At 39.9% G+C, this 18,373-nt stretch overlaps 4 protein-coding genes and 1 pseudogene across 4 annotated transcripts; all 5 read right to left on the bottom strand.

The window, feature by feature from the left end:
* Positions 1-151: 151 nt before the first annotated feature.
* LOC101293168 (aspartic proteinase-like protein 2-like) lies at positions 152-4,865 on the bottom strand. The gene is made up of 12 exons (XM_004292701.1): positions 4,642-4,865; positions 4,433-4,553; positions 3,669-4,096; positions 3,417-3,573; positions 3,198-3,280; positions 3,000-3,096; positions 2,509-2,578; positions 2,139-2,357; positions 1,888-2,009; positions 1,279-1,380; positions 1,093-1,184; positions 152-802 (listed from the first exon to the last, which is right to left on the bottom strand). The coding sequence occupies exons 1-12, from the start codon at positions 4,863-4,865 to the stop codon at positions 616-618; spliced, it is 1,902 nt and encodes a 633-aa protein (XP_004292749.1). The 3' UTR covers positions 152-615.
* Positions 4,866-5,155: 290 nt separating this feature from the next.
* On the bottom strand, positions 5,156-7,365 carry LOC101305715 (signal recognition particle 54 kDa protein 2-like). The gene is made up of 2 exons (XM_004290898.1): positions 6,909-7,365; positions 5,156-6,659 (listed from the first exon to the last, which is right to left on the bottom strand). Exons 1-2 carry the CDS (start codon positions 7,237-7,239, stop codon positions 5,488-5,490), a joined length of 1,503 nt encoding a protein of 500 aa, XP_004290946.1. The 5' UTR covers positions 7,240-7,365; the 3' UTR covers positions 5,156-5,487.
* A 625-nt stretch (positions 7,366-7,990) lies between these two features.
* LOC101305427 (pumilio homolog 12-like) lies at positions 7,991-9,543 on the bottom strand. Its single transcript, XM_004290897.1, has 4 exons — positions 9,387-9,543; positions 9,022-9,280; positions 8,333-8,474; positions 7,991-8,249 (listed from the first exon to the last, which is right to left on the bottom strand). The coding sequence occupies exons 1-3, from the start codon at positions 9,533-9,535 to the stop codon at positions 8,358-8,360; spliced, it is 525 nt and encodes a 174-aa protein (XP_004290945.1). The 5' UTR covers positions 9,536-9,543; the 3' UTR covers positions 7,991-8,249; positions 8,333-8,357.
* A 3,482-nt stretch (positions 9,544-13,025) lies between these two features.
* LOC101292870 (metal transporter Nramp2-like) lies at positions 13,026-15,672 on the bottom strand. The gene is made up of 4 exons (XM_004292700.1): positions 15,095-15,672; positions 14,515-14,651; positions 13,764-14,416; positions 13,026-13,459 (listed from the first exon to the last, which is right to left on the bottom strand). The coding sequence occupies exons 1-4, from the start codon at positions 15,670-15,672 to the stop codon at positions 13,238-13,240; spliced, it is 1,590 nt and encodes a 529-aa protein (XP_004292748.1). The 3' UTR covers positions 13,026-13,237.
* A 1,208-nt stretch (positions 15,673-16,880) lies between these two features.
* Positions 16,881-18,373, bottom strand: part of LOC101292575 — a 3,207-nt pseudogene continuing 1,714 nt past the window's right edge.

Here is an 18,373-nt window from a genome sequence, read left to right as displayed (position 1 = left end):
AAATATGAAGTTATAAACCTTTAGTACCAAAACATAAATAGGATGCTGTTATCTAGGCCCCAATCCAATGAGTTCAAGTCCACCGTCAATGAGGATTTCGACTAAGAACGACCCAAAGAAAAAACGGAAAAGAAAAAAAAAAAACGAAAATACTTGAAGTTCAATCTATTAAGCACATATAGCTAGCAAAAATTGAAGTACTATGTTGGAAGTTCCAAGCTTTGATTACACAACGGATGACAAAAAACTAGGGGAGAAACAAGAAAAAGAGAAGTAAAGTATAATCTGTGATCTCTTCTTTTGGTTCACTAGAAGTGTCACTAAAGCCTCGAGACACCTATAAACAAGTTCACCATCCTCACTTGTTGTCACTTGTTCTTCAGAACTTATACCACGAAGTGACAGAATCAAGGAATTATCTGTATAATGTTACCTACTCGCCTTTCCACTTTCCTATACTGTACACTGAATGTACAGTTAATGAATCACGGAGGGATTGCGCATATCATCTCCTCAGCTTCACTGCACCCATATGTACAGTTTCAAAGCTAAGTCTAACGCTCTAAAGCAGTGTCTCCGCAGAGAAATTCAAACTGCTATCCAAAATAAAGAATTTCATTTTAGGGGTTGAAGTTCTTGCTCGGCAACAATAGCACCAGCAACGCCATCAACAGGCTCATAAGAAACGCCCCGTTGTGATCTGTATCTCCAAACCAACCATGTCCCTAATGCTAATAGTCCAAGAACCGATGCAACTGAAACTCCAACTGCTACCATCCAAGAATTTTGCTCCCACCATGACCTGCAATTCTCCGGAACAATCCAATTAATGGAATGAAAATAATTTGCACAAAAACATTTGTTGCAGACTTCCAACAGCTTATATTTTCAATTGGCTTTTAGAGCTAGAACCAGATGAGTGAGAAGCAATTGTTTTTAGGGATGGAAAATGTTGAGATATGAATCCCACATCGGGAATATGGACCACCTTGCTTGTGGGTTTATAAGGGTTTGGGTCACTCCATCCGTTGCCAATTGGTTTTGGATGTGACTTTATCAGAAAATAAAAGGAAAGACTAGGAAATCACATACTGCTTTCTTTGAAATTTCAATTTGACCAGCTCATAGCTCCCAAAATTATGGGGTAGCTGCATCTCATGTCTCGTTAAACGCAGTATTATGTCCTGAAATCAACAAGAATTGGGTTGACATTGTAGTCAGCAGATGGAAGAGGCTCCAAATCCAGCGCATGTACTACAGAACAAGAATAGAATTTACCATTGCTTTTTCAGTAGTAAAGCTATTGGCAGATTCATCAGGAACGATGGTCCACCTAATGAGTAAATCAGGTCCTGAAATGGTGTAGTTCTTCAAGTGAACCTGAAAAGGAAATTTTGTTGCCAATGCTAATATAATCCATATACAAGAGAAAAGAATATTCAGAAAAGTAAGGACACAATAGGTGGAATCAATTGGGTTATTGCAGGTTAAGGATGAAGATGAATGACCCCAAAATTAAGTTTATATAGGTCCAATGACAAGAACAAGAGTCTGTTCAGGTAACCGAATTCACAGCATAGAATTGATTTGTTTATTTTTAATATTGTTATATCTCCTTAATGGAAGCTGAGCCATTTTGTCTTGTTTAATTAAAACAGCTTGATGCTGAAATCTGGATCTCATAGTTGAGCTTATGTGTACTTCACTCTTAAGATGCTACATTGTTCAGGTAACCAAGATCCCTAACCCCCCATGCAGAATCACCTCCCTAAGACAGCAACTGGTAATAAAATGTGAAGAATGAAAGTACCTGACAGGATGATGAGGAATAAAATCTGCTTCATGAACATTATACTTAAATTTGAAAGATAAAACAGCTCACTGTACCTGAGAAATCTTGACTTCTAGCCCACGGGCAATAGACTCTGAGAGTTCTGTGAAGTTAGGTTTCATAGAGGAGCTGCTGTTGAGCATCATGTCGAAACTTATCTGCCCTATTTGGCCTTCACCTACATATCAATTATTTCAAATGACGCAAAACAATTGCCAAAGTTGCAGAGGGAAAAGTATACTCAAATGCATGACAGGTGAGGTTATCCTTCCTCTACCGGCTAATTTCAACTAATTTCTTACTCTACCTGGAAGATCAATTGGAGGTAGATCAGTTGGAGGTAATCCCCCTGGGGCAATGTCAGGAGAAATCCCTCCACTCGAATTCCAGTCATTAGAAGCTGGGGCTGGGGCCTGAGCATTCTCATGACTTAAGCTCTTCCATAGTTCAGAACAATTTGTTTTCCAAAAACCAACCTTATTGTCCTCCCGATCGTAAGTCACAAGAGTATTACGTACAAGAATTCCTGTCGAATCCAACATAAAGTAAGCTACCATAGTTGTTCAAAGAATGTGTTATTTGCAATATGTACACAACACATTGCTCACATAAGAATGTAGAAAAGATTAAATCATGAGAGAGAGAGAGAGAGAGTGAGAAAAGAAAGTCCCACAAACCTCCTAAAAGGGTGGTTGAATCCCCATTTTCAAAAATTCCCAGGCAATAAGCCCCGCTAACCTTTGTATGCTTTTGGGAGGAGCAATCACATAAACAAACACATAGAACCAGTGTATTAAACATTATACAATTGATAAAGATCATAAACATCAGGCAAAAGTGTTGTGTGCAACAGGATGGGTTTAATCTAGAATCGAGAAGAGGATGCATGTAACGTGAAAATACAATAGTTATAAATGAGCGGCATTGCAGGTACTCATTAAAAAGAATTTATGCAGAATCATCATATACTAACTTTTTTATTTCAATATTTTTAGTTATTAGAGTGAGTTTGATATTTTCTAAGATGATGATTGATAGAGAGAGTTCAACAGAAATTAGATATGCAACAAACAAAGGCCTCAAAAACCATTTTCAAGCAAATTTTATATGACACAAGTCTTTAATGATTTCCCGGAAACATGCTCAAGTATAATAGTAATCAAATTACCGGAAACAAGTAGTTCTCAGGAGACAGTGAAAACTTCTTTCCCTTGCTGAATACCATATCAACCTGTGGAAAAACTTTTGATAGTTGGGTGACATCCCTAAAACAGAATTCCGTGTTAAACATTCAGACATATGGGAAAAAAAAAAACTTTAAGTAAACCAAGGTACATAACTTGATGTAAATTTCCCAGAGGATTACCTTCCAGCACCTGAGAAACAAATATCATTATAATTTGGGTCAGGACCATGGACTTGTTTGAGGAAATGAATTTCCTTCATAATCTGCACATTGCCAAAAGAAACAACGTACCATCACTTAATTGTTGAAAGCTTGTTTACAATATAAAGTGAATTACCAAAAACCAAAAAACAAAAAAAGACACCATGGCAGGACGAGACTCAAAAGATGAAATCTTACAGCATCCTTAAATGCAACAAATGCATCCTTTGGAAAGTATGCATATGTAGTTCCACTATCCAGGACAGCTCCATGCTTTTGATCAAACACCTTTGGATTCAACTTCAAAGCCTTTCCAGCCACATGTATCTCCTTCAGTTCAATATTGTAATATGGACTGTTGCCCCAAAACTAAAGTATATGTGTGAGATGAACAAAACACATTACTTAGTAAAACAAACCTAAGTGAAAGGCATTATAAAAGGTACATACCTGCGAAAAGGATCAGAATGGGTATATACCATATCCGGGGGCGACTTAATCCCCCCTAGAACCATAGCACCCCCACCTACACCCATTCCTCCATAACACAATGAAAATGAATCACTAATAACACCCTTATCAACAAGCTGGTCCATCACGCTAAGCTGACCACGACCCAAACCCATTATGCCATCGGCACGTTGGCTGTAAAGATCACCAGTTTCCATATTCTCACAACCAAAAACAGCACGCTGGGGCACAAGCGCACTCTCATTGCCAAAAGAAATGACATCTTCACCAAGCACACCACTGCTAGAGCTCTGCTCAGCATAGCGCCTCTCATACGTGCATTGATTTCCTTTATCGTCACAGTTGCAATTAATATTACACTTTACAGGTTGGTACGTGGTAGACAAATCAGGTTGAAACCTAGGGTCCTGCATACCAAAATTTGTTCAGCTGGCACGCACACGAACTAATCAAACATTCAAAACAAAGAGAGACTGCGCCATTAATAAATTAGAGCTGTAACGCACAAGTTGAATAAGATGCACTACATTGACAGCAGAAGTACACACACATAACTTTTCGGCTCTTACAAAACAAATGAAGGAAATACAGCAAAACTAGTGAATCTGATTTCGCATTCTCTTGGTTCCTACCTTCACACTTAGTTTTAATCAATTGCAGTAAACAAAAATTGAAAATTGATCACATTAATAACGAAATTAACTAAATTTAAGACTAAGTGGAGCATGAAAATGAAGCCGAACCTGATGTTTACCGCACTCTTGGCAGTCGAAGCAAGGCACGTAAGTGACAGTGCTCCCAGTATCCACAATCAGAGCGAACATCTGAGACGGCGTCCCAATCCACAGCCGCGTCGTGTAGTACCTGATTCCATTTCCGAGTTCCACAACCTTCAATTCAGTACCAGAGCTGGAAAAAAGCTAGAGAAAATTGACAAGAGAGAGAGTCAAACCCGTTGGCGAGGAGATCATCGTGGAGCCTCATGTGCGCGTTGGGCTCCGATCTCTGGAGTCGCCGACCGTCGAAGGCTCGCCGGTGGTGGCGAGCGTCGTCGGGGGACGTGAGATGGAGAGGGAGGATCATCGGACGACGGTGATCGTCGGCGGTTGAAGCAAACGCGCCACAAAAGTTGAGTACGACGGAGTAGATTAGAAGGACCACCAACCTCCGAGCCATGAGGTTCCGATTTGGAGTCCGCAGAGGAGGACCTTGATTAGTCAATTTGGATTTTTCATTTTCTTTCCTTTTTGTTTGTTATATAGCTTTCGGGGCGGGTTGTGTTTCTGTTAAACTAGTCTCCAATCTGCTAACGCCACGTCAGCTCAAGTAACAGTGAAACTCAAGTCACAGAATTTGAATACTGTACTATGGTGTATAACAGTATATACGAGAGAATCCTTCAAAGTTTGGGAAGTTCATCGTTGGCCACCAAATATAAGAGACAAGATTCCAATCTCTGAGAAGTTCATCAAAAGCCAGAAGGAGACAATAACAAGTACAAAGAAAGAAGGTAACTGATACAAACACATTATTTGTGTTTAAACACATTACTGTTATAACCAAACTAGTATTGCTACTGTAAATTTAAGAGAAAACTAAAGCAAATCGAGAGAGATGCCTGGGAGAATAGTTGCTGGTAAATATCCTTTGGCAAAGTAGCTAACAGTATCCTGTGAATTGTCAAATTATAAAAAAAAAAGGATTGCGCGATTCAGTCCCAGGACGCTATGCTCTCTGCTCACACAGGCCTTCAGTAACTTTAGGGAGATTCGACGAATTACAGAAATGTCGTCAAGATCTATTTGTCCCCGCCTCCGAGCATTCCCATCATATCTTTAGCAGAACCCAAACCACCCATACCACCCATTTGCTTCATCAAGTTCTGTAAGCCACCCATGCCACCAATCTGCTTCAACATCTGAGGAGGTAGGACTTTGCTCATTTGCTGTGCATTCATGTTTTGGTTTAGTGAACTCATTGGTCCCTTCTTGGGAATCTTAAGTCCTTTCATTTTGCTCCATATTTTCGCAAGGCGCTTGTACTCTTCAAACATTTCCATCACTTCTCTCACTAGACGACCAGAACCTCGTGCTATTCGCACTATCCGAGACTCGGTAATGATTTTTGTATTTGTGCTGTCCAACTCTTCATTTGTCATCGAGTCCATCATGGTCATGTACCGCTTGATTTTGGCCTGGCTTTCCTTATCATTACCTTTAGGCATTAACTCAGCACCTGGAAGCATTGAAGTAAGCTGGCTAAGTGGACCCATTTGAAGCAGATTCTGAAACTGCTCATACATAATCCTCAGCGTGAAGGTCCCTTCCGAAAGCTTTTGCAGAAGCTCTGGCTGGTTGTCCAGTTTAGGAACAACTTCCTGAATCTTGTCCATAAACCCAGACCAGTCACCCATGCCTAAGAGACGGCTGACAAACGGTTTAACATCAAAAACTTCAAACTCATCCATATGCTCTCCTGTTCCGATAAATATAACAGGACTCTTTGTCGCCGCAACAGCACTAAGAGCACCACCTCCCTTTGCATGACCATCCATTTTGGTAACAATAACAGCACCAACCGCAGCACTCTGCTTAAACGCTTGAGCTTGATCAAACGCAGCCTGACCAATACTGCTGTCCATAACAAATATAACAAGATCCGGTTTCGTCGCTTCAGCCACCTGCCGCATCTCCTCAAAAAGAGCAGCCTCCTGCTTGTGACGCCCACTGGTATCAACAATTATAAGATCACAATTCTCCTTCTTAAAAGTCTCCACTCCTTCCACCGCAATCTTCACAGGATCAGACTCCATATAGCTTCCATAGAACGGAATCTTCGCCTTGGTAGCATTCTGCTTCAACTGATCAAATGCACCAGCTCGGAAAGTATCCGCACACACCAGGGCAGGCTTCCAGCCCTTCTTCTGATGATAATAAGCATACTTCGTACAAGTCGTAGTCTTTCCAGACCCTGAACATACATATCACACAATCCGCACGAATCAATTCAAAATATATTATCAAAAACCAAGCCGAATACAGAGACAGCAACATTTCCTTACAACAAAGACAGAATAACACAAGCTACACACACCAGCCAAATGCTTCAAAAACGTTACGAGCAACATGAATAATCATAAGATGTCTAAGCAGTATACAATCAGTTCAAATCGGATCGCGAAACTTAAATATGTATTAGCCGAAACAGAAGCATTATTACCTTGCAAACCAACAAACATAACGACGCTGGGCTTCCCCTTCTTGGGAGTGAAGGATGGCTTCCCAGGATCAAGCATTTTGCAGAGCTCATTAAAAATGGCGTTCTGGATGATGCGACGCTTGTTGTGACCAGCAGCGAGATCTTCCAAATTGACGATCTTCTTGATATTGGTCTGCATGTCGCGGACGAGCTTGAATTGCACATCGGATTGGAGAAGAGCGCGTGTGATCTCATTGAGGCACTCGTTGAGGACCTTCTCGTCGATCACGGTCGCATTGCTCATCTGCTGGAGAGCACGGGAGATGCTCCCTCCTAGCTCCGCCAACACCATCTTCGCTGGTTAAGGGAGAACGATTCGATGGGTTTGGGGGAAGATCGATTGGGAATTGGGGAGAATTGATTGGGAGATGAGACGGAGGATTAGGGTTTGGTGAGTTTGGAAATTGGGGATTTTTTCTTGGTGCTTCACACACGGGAAGGAAGAAGTTTTGGCATATATATCACATCTCTCCGTTTTTGTTTTATCTTTGTTTTTTTTTTTACTGACAGGTTGTTATTATTTTTTTTTTTACTGACTTCTTCACAACACACACAGTTTGGGGATAATGATGTGCCGACGAACAATGGTCGGATTAGGTGCATTCGCATTTTTAAAATGGGAGGAAATGACTGCAGTAACTTCTTGATAACCAAAGAAGGACATGAGTTTAGTAATCATTCTAACGGATTCTTTCATTCTCCATTCCAGTCGTTTTCCCTTTCAAGTTCGAGAATGTAATTATCGAAGACAAAATGTATAATCAGAAGCCAAACAACTTATTTTATCAAAAAAAAAAAAAAAAACTCCATCTGAAATTGATGAAGCTTCTACATGGGGCTTGAGATTAACATTTCTGAGCTTAGAAAAAGAAGGAAAATTTATCTCATTGTACATATTTCACAGATTTTGCTAAAACTTCACCATTGACCAAAATCTTTTCAATCACTTAGAAACTTAAAAAAATAAATAAATAAATAAATAAAAATTCTAGAATGTAGATCAAGACTGAACGGGAGGCAGGAGGGCAGATGAAACTAGAAAGTAGAAACAATTTCAACATAGTATTGCCTTGTAGTTAATGTAACAATTGGTACAACAATCAGCAGGGGAAGATTACAAAACTCTACAGTTTAAGAACAGACATTGTAGTTTAAGAACATCCCTTTCTCAAAGATCTCCCTTGCTATGCCAAAAGTAGGTTAGCTTCTATGCAGCTGCCGATTATCCATTACAGTGTATCCGTTTTCAGATGAACAAATCCTTCCATCCCTAGAAAATTACTTCAGAAGGTATCCTACAAACTAATGATACAAATAGGAGTGAGGAAATCAACCATAGAAAATGAAATTTTTAAATAGGACAGAGTAATAGAAACAGCTAATACCTCATAGTTGTACATATCTAGTTGTCTACATACGTCGCAAGCTCCTTTCACGCCAAGCAAGCACCCTTTTTCCATATTGATTGCTGAGCAAAGCAGGAGTGTATTGTTGAACCAGATTTAAGAGAAAAGCATGGGCGAGACCCTGCAACACATCAAAGCCAACATGTTAGAGTTTAATCAAATATAGGCTCCAGAGATAATTGGAACTATATTTAGAAATAGATACATCACCTGCTGGGAAATTAAAGTTACAAAATACAGTATCTACAGACTACAGCCTTTGACAATTTACGCTAAACTGTTTTAGATGATAACTTTTAAAACTAGAATAGAAAAGAAAAAGGTCTAAATTTTCACCAAGCATTATAAAGTGATATACATGTGTTTTGCTTAAACTTGATGACAATGAATCCAAAGTTGACAGTCATTATTTCAAGTCATTTGTGCTTGGACAGACAGCTAGTTAAAATTTACTGATGCAGGTATGACATATGAGGTATCCCTTACTGAGATATAAGTCATAAGAAAGAATTATTGTCTGAAATAATAGTGAGCATAATGAATAGATATTATCGTTTGTTAGTTGGAGAGGTAGTATGAGACCATTCACCCTAAGCAGTTATCAGGATTTAAGAAGTATATTCATCTAGCCGACATATTAAACACACTGAAGTTTTAGACAAACTAACCTTAGAAACTGACAGTGCGGTCTGGAAGACATAGTTTCCAAAAGGATGCATAAGAAGCATTGAAAGGTTCGGACTTATACACAACTCTCTAATAATATCGGCAGACTGTTCCTCTTCTGACTCTAACAAGCACTTCTCCACAACATTACTACCATATTTGCCGCAGGAGAGAAACATATAATTCCCTTGAAACTGTCTCAGAAGAGATGATGTGACTTGAGGTGTCTTTAACCCAAGTAAATGTTGCAGCACATAGTTTCTAGGGAAGTAAGAAAAAATAAACACATTGAATTAAAAGTAATCACTGAGTAAAGGTCATGATCACACTGTATGAGAAGTATTGACAAAGTTTCATGGAGACAAACCCATAACGATCTTGTGCTAGGCTTAATGCTTCTCCAATTATAGCAGCAATCAAACGTCCTCTTGTTTCTCCATAACAGTAATCGATACACTGTTGTAGCACGCAACAACCGACCTTATCTTTTGCAATGCTAATACAGTTGTCAATCATCACGTTCAGAAGACACTGCAATCAACATGTAGTAAATAATCAATACCCAATGACCTGAATTCAGAGGAAGCAGACTGAAGGTCTAATAATAAAATGCTCAAAGCATTCACTTTTGCAACATATAAAGACTGGAGCTTGTTGAGCACCAAACATTTTATGAGCATCTGAACATGATTTTCATCATGCATCTCAGCTTACAAATAATGAGGCAAAATTCTAAATTATTAAGTTTGAGATGAAATGTATCACCATTGTTAAATAAAATGGCCATAGTCAAACACTATTTGATCAATAGTACACTGACTACAAAGACAAAGACAGAGTAACAACAGGGCATTGTTGAGTAGCCAACTAATTTTAGTTATATGGATGATATGTTTCTTGCTTTCAAGTCTAACAGGCTAAACTCCCAGTATTTTCACTCAAGCTGTGGATCTTCTAGAGCTCATCATTTAAAAAGATCAAGAGAAAATACTCAACAAGTGGTGATGCTCGGCACCAGCCATCAGGATGGAGCTAGAAATCAGGAAATATAGGACCTCCTAGAGCTGACTGGACTCAAGACAACAATAACACATACGCATGTTGAGCATATAGCAACTTTTCGTTAAACTTAGAACATAAGTTACACATGATGCATAGGCTGGTTGCTAACAATGAAACAATTCCTTGCCTAGATTTATTTTTGTGAACCATACAAATACTGTGACATGCCAACAGAGACTTCATCAAATCCATCTGAAAGGAGATGCAAAATCAACCACAATCTCTATCGAAAATGTGTAACACATGACACCACAATCAGTTTAAGTGCTTAATCTGATTAAGTACAAGCCTCAGTAACCAGCCAGAAGAAACACAACCGTTTGCAAGCTGGCCGATTATAACTCATGGTTGTAAAATTGTCAAGAATCAATTTCAAACACAACATGTAATTAAGAGTAATATAAACAACATAACAAGGTGGTTGCAAATTGCCTAAAGAGACACAACATTACCCTTTTGTGTTTGTCTGCGAAGTTCTTCAGGCAGTATTCTATAATGTGTTGACCATTTATGTTCATACTGAGGTCAACCACACCACAGCTTAGTGCACTCACAAACAAAGAAATTTGATCTCGGGTACTGATCTTCTTCATCAGTTTCTGAACAGACCGAGTCCTGCCACAAGTCCGAAAACCCGATTAGCTTACCAATCAATCAAACAAGAATCACTAACACTATTCACATTATACACAAAACAAGAAGAAAAGGCTCTGATTCATACCCACGGCTATGAAGGCAGAGAGTGATGAACAGAAACGGATTCTTGGTCAACCTCAACAGAATCTGGGTCCTCTGCTCCTCACTGCAGACCTCCACAAGCTTCTGCACCACATAATTTCCATACGGGTCGAGCATCAAATGCCCCACATTCTCCACCACCTCTGCAAATATCATATCTGTAAACTCCTTGGGCTCATCATCCATGGCTTTCTGAAAGAACCGACACCCGTATTGATCCTTCGCCAAAGACGCAATCTTTCCTCGCAAATCCGCCACAGACAAGCTGTTCAGTGGTTCTTGGGACCAATTTGTGGCAATGTCAGAGTGTAAATTCGAATTTGAATTCGAACCAAACCCACCAAAGCCATGATCAGTACCAGAGCCACCAACCCAGCAGTCTTCTAGACCCAAACGACCAAGAACCCCATCATCAAGAAAAGTGGGCTCATTGCGGCGTGATGGGTATTTCGGCGCCGGACCGGAGCTGTAACCGACGCCGGAAAACGGCGGCTGGCTGAAGGAGGAGACGTTGAGGCGAGAGAAAGCGGATTCTAGGGATTGATCGGAATAAGAAGAAGGGGTCTGCGACGTCGTATCGGTGAAGTAGCCGAAACCCTCCATTGTTTCTAAAACGAAGAGTGAAAGAGAAACTGGGTTTTGTTTTGTATAGGTGTGAAAAGGGTTTGTTTGAGGGTTTGGTTCTGGTTGGGTTTGGTTTCTCTGGGTTTAATGAGGGATTAGGGATATGAGGGGGGATTTATATATGAGATTTTTGAGTGCGGTAGGGGAGAAAAGCTTTGGACTGATGAGACTGGTGAGGAAGAGAGAGAGAGTTTGAGTTATGCATGCAATTTATGGAAAGATTTACATGCGAGGAAAAGCGACGAGGCGTACCTCTTTCCCTCAATTCGCTATGCATTTATTGTTTTTTTAATTTCTTTTTCTTTTTTGGAATAAAAAGCTTTTAGGCAATCCGCGTGTGGGCTTCTCAAGTACGCTTTTTGTTCGCATGTACGAGTGAGATCGATGATTGATGTTGTCCAGTGGGAACGTTACGCGTGTCTCGCGGATTTGGGTTTCGGAGGAGAATGGCGGGGACGCGCGGGGTGCCCAGGTCGATTTGGGCTTCTTACTTCGGCTATTTCAGTACTACCGTCATTAAATTTGTTCACCTACACTATACACAATCAATTTACACAATGTGACAGCTGATGTGACATAGAGTTTATTTGTTTAAGCTAGTGGGGTCATGTGATGATAACTCTCCATTATATGGTAGAAATTTATACTCATTCAAACGACTAGATGTCAAATCATGCATCAGTCTTTGAAACGCGTCTATGGTTGACTGTATTGTTTTTATTGATTACAAGTAACTTTATTACTTTTTAAGAAAAATTACAAAAATTTAGCTTTTGAGATTTAAACTTTTCTTCTTCGTGAGTTGACTGTATTTTTCTTATTGATTAGATATAACTTTATTTACTACCTAAGCAAAAATTACAATAATCTAGTCTTCGCAACGTGTAATAAATTTTTAAATTTTTGACTGTATTGCCTTGTTGACTATCTTGAACTTAATAGTTAATGACAACTCTTGAATATTGCGTTTAATTGTATTGTCTGATTTGCCTCTAATCTCTGTTTTCATGTAAGCGTCAAAACACTGCTCGTCAAGACACTAATTAGATTGAAGAACCAGTCAGTTCCTTCAGTGCTTCGTGCGTGAATCAATGTGTTACGTGTGCTTGTGATGCAAGCACCGTATCTTGTTGTCGATACTTGATAGTTGATATTGAGGTCCAAAGCAGCTTCAAAACTCCAACCCGAGATCCTCTACAGTACGATGGAGTCTGTCACAGTCATGCTCCGGCGTTTTCTTGTCCATCACTATATTTTGCTTTTTCGGTAGATCTGACAACGGAAACACCCAAAAGTATGCCGTACTCTGGTACTATTCCAGTAGTTCATGTAATCATTTATACTAAGCTAAATACTGTGGGGAGGAACAACATTGCTGAGTTTCTATATGGTACAGGAAGGACTACTACATTTTACATCAAAGAATAACAAAGCGCAAAGAGCAATTTTTATTCTATCTTTCTAAAATTCAAAAAGAGGGGGAGTCAAGAAACTACATGTTTTACAGTGAAAGTAATACGCATTGCAATTGCATGTTGCAATAATGTTTATGTCCATCTTCAAAAAAAAAAAAAAAAAAATACCATGTTGATAACTATGTAAAGTGTTCACATTGTCTAAATTTGTACACTCACTTTAGCATATGCACTGCAGCACCGGGGTTAAAGGCAGTTATGTGAAAGAATGCTTCACTCCAGAAAGAGTATATCAAAGACCCTCGCGCCTAACTGGCTTGCTGTGAGAACAGCAGCATGTTCTATATTCAGAGTTTCTTCATATTACACGGTCTTGGGTTTAAGTGTCTGTATCAGCAAATCTCTTGTACACCGAACCAAAACAAGTGGAGGGAAGAGCACCACTACGTAATACCAGATAAATAATAAACGCTAAGTATGCAGCCGTACCACTGCATACCACAACACCAAACAGAAGTCCATTTACTTCAGCAATGAAGAAATCCAGCAATAGATAACCATTGATTACCATCACCAAAACAGCCACAGTCCAGGCCACTTTCTGCAGTTCATAATTTGGAAAACAAAATAACAGTTAGCATTTTTCTCACTATTTTCATTACTTCAAATATTTAAAAGTCAACTCATCCAAACCACAATCTAACACAGATCGGATGAACAGATCTTGTCAACGACATGTTTTACTTTTCTAGTCCCAAGACCGAGCACATCATTCCATGTTTAAGATTGCAATCCTTAAAGTCGAAGATTAAGTATGCAAAATGGGTCCTTATAGCCATTAAACCATATGCATTTGCGAATTAACAATAAGACGAACAAGATAGAATAATACGCTAACAGCTTACCTCAAGTAGAGGTCCAATCTTAAAGACCCCCATGATCTGCTCATTTGACACCAAAGTGAGAAGTGGTATAAGAGCAAAAGGTATCTGAACCGACTGAAGTACATTAAGCCATTCATTCAACACATCCAGCGACCCTTCTGACGTATTAAAGACAATTGCCACAATTATAGTTGGCACTATTGCAAAGCTCCTTGTGATCAAGGCCCTCAGCCACTTCTTCAAACGGAGATTAAGGAAACCTCCCATGATAAACTGCCCGGCATATGTCCCAGTTATCGTGCTACTTTGTCCAGCCGCCAATAACCCAACACCCCAGATATAAAGAATGGGATAAAGCCCTCCTCCATACTTCTCCTGAAGAAACTGGCCTGCATTAACTAGCCCTAGACTATCAGCTTGTTTAGTACCATAAAATCCCTTGGCAAAAACTGTGGTGACAAACAGATTGATGATGAAGGAGATAAAAAGTGCAATCGACGACTCAATTGAATAGTAGTTCAGTGCCTCTTGAACCCGTCCTTTCTTGTGTGGATCAATATTTCTCGACTGCACCAAAGCAGAATGCAAAAATACATTGTGTGGCATGATGACACAACCCACAACTCCCACAGCCTGCCGAATTGTTCTTGAGCTGAGTCTGGGAACCAGAATACCTGCAAGGAGGAGAGAGTTTTTAAATACCTATCCATACAGCACCTGATAAAATATCAGTACTCGTACTCAGCATTTTCAATATAAGCACAAGTTTTACCGATTAAAAGTTCTTTTCCATTCGGTTTTGTGTCAACAAACATCCAGGCAAACGATAAAGCCATAGTTGCAATGAGAACTGCAAAAACACCTTCCAACTTCCTCACCCCATAGTTCTCGAGAATTAAAAGAAGGAAACTGTTACATGAAAGAGACAACAGAAATCCCTAGTTAATAAAGAGTTATCCCTATATTCTTATCCAACAAAAGATGAAGTAAGAAAACTGTCCCCAAAGACATGAATTACCACAGAAGAATTACAAGTACATTCTAATTCATTTGACTCGTCAAACATTTCTATCACTTAATCAAAAAGCACTAAATTCACAACCATAATTCATCGTACTAACACTTAATTGAGTTCGAAACAGAACTTAGCACAGCAACATGCATGTATGAAAGAACAAAAAAAATAGCTGATTTAGGTGAAAATGATATAGTCAACACACTAAAGTAGTACAATCGTACTCCAATCCAATGCATTGACTAAATTCATATGCTAACCGAAGTTCCAATTCGAATCAAATAAAAAAAAAAACTCAGTAAATTAAAATCAAAGACTGAAGTAATGAAATACGAACCAATCCGAGGCGGTAATGAGAACTCCGGCCCAGAGCGGCAGAAAGCCATTGCTGAGAATCTGAATAGCAATAGCACTCCCAATAACCTCCTGAATATCCGCCCCAATCAACGCCAGCTCAGCCATGAACCACAGCACCAGCCCGGCCCACTTGGGATACTCCTCCCGGCAAAGCTCCGCCAGGTGGCGCCCCGTGGCGACTCCGAGCCGCGCGGAGAGCAGCTGGACGAGAAGGCCCATGGCGGTGGCCCACATTAACAGCCAGAGCAAAGAGTAGCCGGCGATCGCTCCGGCCTGGAGATCTCCTTCTAAATTCCCCGGATCCAAGAACGCTATGCTCATCAGGAACCCCGGGCCGGTGAACAGCCAGAGCTTCTTCCAGGAGAAGGGCGGCACCTCAGTCGAATCGTCGTCGGCGGCGTCGACGATCAGGATCTTCTCCCGCGACTCGAACGCCACCTCATCGTCGTCGGAGGAGGACGGCAAGGCTGACGAGGACTGAGAGCGTAATAAGCGGCCGGCTTCTTCTTCTTCGTCATGGCTGAGGGGCTGGTGGTCTTGGCGCAATTGGGCGCTCATTTGGACGGAAAACGATGCCGTGTTTCCGCCGTGGTTTTTTAAAATATTGGGTTTGGGGTTAGGCGGTGGACTAGCGTAGATAGCGTGTGGGCTTTGTTTGCAACAAACTAACTAGATTGCAAAACAAACTAACTAGATTTGAGGGAGTGAGGGAGCCTCTTACGTTGCATTTTATACTCCTTTACTTGCTGATGCCGTATATGGGGTATCCGACCAATGACTGACTGCCACGTCATAATTTAGGGGTCTGATTTTTTTTTTTTTTGGATATTGACATGATATAGAGTCTTAATTACAAATGATTGAATTAGTGAATTTCTATTAGATGTAAAAAAAAAAAAACAAATTTAATAAATAGAGGATCGGACATATAACTTTGATTCAGAGCGACAAGCACCCACCCTCACAATCAATAAGGAAATGGAGCAATCACAACCGGGAATCCACTGTCATAGCTAATGTGAGCTAGAACATATTCACTTAATCATTTGTAATTAAAGATGTGACGATATCATTGTGCGAAAAGATAAACTAAATTAGAGGTAATTTGATCATTATTTGCTTGTCTATAAAAGAAAAGAACTATATAACAAACGGATTAAGCTCATGATTTTCCAACAAATCCTATAGTATTCATTGTTATTAGTTATCTTAAATTTGCATAAACATCTGGATTAATTTTCTTTCACTGCTACGTCACTTGATAGTATTTACATACTAAGTTTGAAAGTATTTCATTTTTTATTTTCTTTTTATTTATAAGTTTGAAAGTTCAATTGCTTCAAATCTGTGATCTCCTTTTTTTTTTTTCGATCCAATCAGCCCTTTTATTTTATTCACAAAGATAATGAACAAAATGTAGAACAAACAAGCACCATCCTTTTGGTTAATGGCTTATGATGCATGCCATTTGGCTTAACAGTACACAAAGCATAGATGCACCAGTACCATGTTGGCTCAATCCTCCCTCACAGTACCGCTCACTAACAACGAAAATTCTATACTAATTTTCAGAAGCAAGCTATTCCTAGTTCTGCCGAAACGAGTATGTATCAAAATACAGGCCACACACATTTAAGGTATAAGTATTGGAAACCCTTATCGAATCTCATACCATAACCACTGCTACTATGGAGTTCAGATATGATGTAACACCCACATTCCTTTCCTCTCTGTGTTATTTGATTTTCAATGGATTTTGCTTTCCTTCAGTCCTTGATATTCTTCGATAAAGACTGGAGCTGTGAAAGTAAGGCTACCATTATCGGGCGTGGCCTGCACTTTGCTAGCAGAGCTTGAGCTTTAGGCATGGTGAGGCCAGCCCCTTCACTCATGTTCACCATTTCATCACTACTTCTCTCCCACTCAAAGCACTGTATCAGTGACCCCTAACGCCAGCCCGATTATTCGAGTCGCTAACCCTTCTCCAGGACAGCCTCTCCTTCCTGTCCCAAACGGCAGCAGCTTGAAACCATTTGCTTCATTCTTTGAAGTTAAAAACCTCTCTGGCTTGAACTGCTCAGGCTGCTCCCACAATTTGGGATCATGATGCATGGCCCAAATGTTCACCAACAGCATTGTGCCACGTGGGACATGGTACCCTCCCAGTGTGCACTCCTGTGAGGACTCATGGGGTACTAGAAGTGGGTCTGCTGGGTACATTCTGAGGGTCTCGTTTATGATGCCATGGAGATAGGGAAGGTTGGCAAGGTCTGCTTCCTCAATTAGCCTGCTTTGCCCAATTTGGACATCAATTTCTGTCTGTGCTTTTGCTAGGGCTTCTGGGTTGTTGAGCAGAAGTGCAAGCCCCCATTCCATGGTTCCAGCTGAAGTGTCAGTTCCTGCTGATAACATCACCTGTGTGACATTTTTGAAGTGTAAATTTTCATCGGAGTATGGTAGGCGCAAAAGCACCTACAAAGATACCCTATTATCAAATCAATTATATCAATGTAGTAAACGGCAAATAGGGGTCATTACCCGCAGAGGATTGGTGATGCTAAGACTTAAACACATAAGAAACACAAACAGACGCGTAAACCAGAAATCTGGCAGACTCGACCTAGGAGCAGAAACCTAATTAATTAGCTAATCTAGACTCAACCAAAAATTATGAAATTAAGTACACAGTAACTAGACACAGTGGCGGACTACCACACAAATTTTGAGGGTATTCGGAGTTGGTTTGATTGGTGAACAAAATAGATAAAACAGAAGTACTGCTGAAAACAGAATATTAAAAAGTGAATATGGATGTAAATATGAGAGAAACAATAGCTAGGAACTTCTCTCCACCACTAGATACGCTTCAATCACCCCAAAACAATGTCAATGACTAAAGATGAATGCACTCACAGTTAAGCCAATGTCGTTAGGTCATTAACCATATTACGTTCTCTTACTTGCCATGTTAAGTGAAATGTCGGTATCGACTTAACTATATTCCCAATTAATTGATCTATGAAATGTCGGTATCTAGACCAAAATAACTGAAATACATAAAGATCTAAGAACGTTTGAGTAGCAACAAAGAATCTAAGGTCAATGTCGGTAGCCTTAGATTACCAAGAAATCACTTCACACAAATACCTGGAAAGAACTTGTTATCTCTCATAGAATATGCAACGATATGTCAGTCATAAACACATTCAAAATAATAAACCCTAAACATAGCATCAAAGTGTCGACTCAATGAAACATG

This window comes from Fragaria vesca, linkage group LG2, assembly GCF_000184155.1.
Source record: "Fragaria vesca subsp. vesca linkage group LG2, FraVesHawaii_1.0, whole genome shotgun sequence".
Classification (NCBI taxonomy): Eukaryota; Viridiplantae; Streptophyta; class Magnoliopsida; order Rosales; family Rosaceae; genus Fragaria; species Fragaria vesca.
Note: the sequence above shows the minus strand (reverse complement) of the source record. Positions and strands in the feature narration are given on the sequence as shown.

Coding starts and splice junctions, on each gene's coding strand:
- LOC101293168 (XM_004292701.1), bottom strand. CDS start 4,865: ATGGCTCGGAGGTTGGTGGTCCTTCTAATCTACTCCGTCGTACTCAAC. Junction 1,185..1,278: donor TTACTACTGAAAAAGCAATG/GTAAATTCTATT, acceptor TGTTGATTTCAG/GACATAATACTGCGTTTAAC. Junction 803..1,092: donor TTGAAATTTCAAAGAAAGCA/GTATGTGATTTC, acceptor GGAGAATTGCAG/GTCATGGTGGGAGCAAAATT.
- LOC101305715 (XM_004290898.1), bottom strand. CDS start 7,239: ATGGTGTTGGCGGAGCTAGGAGGGAGCATCTCCCGTGCTCTCCAGCAG. Junction 6,660..6,908: donor TATGTTTGTTGGTTTGCAAG/GTAATAATGCTT, acceptor ATGTATGTTCAG/GGTCTGGAAAGACTACGACT.
- LOC101305427 (XM_004290897.1), bottom strand. CDS start 9,535: ATGATTGACAACTGTATTAGCATTGCAAAAGATAAGGTCGGTTGTTGC. Junction 9,281..9,386: donor CTAGCACAAGATCGTTATGG/GTTTGTCTCCAT, acceptor TTACTTCCCTAG/AAACTATGTGCTGCAACATT. Junction 8,475..9,021: donor CCGCACTGTCAGTTTCTAAG/GTTAGTTTGTCT, acceptor GATGTGTTGCAG/GGTCTCGCCCATGCTTTTCT.
- LOC101292870 (XM_004292700.1), bottom strand. CDS start 15,672: ATGAGCGCCCAATTGCGCCAAGACCACCAGCCCCTCAGCCATGACGAA. Junction 14,652..15,094: donor CTCATTACCGCCTCGGATTG/GTTCGTATTTCA, acceptor TTCATGTAACAG/TTTCCTTCTTTTAATTCTCG. Junction 14,417..14,514: donor TGGAAAAGAACTTTTAATCG/GTAAAACTTGTG, acceptor TCCTCCTTGCAG/GTATTCTGGTTCCCAGACTC.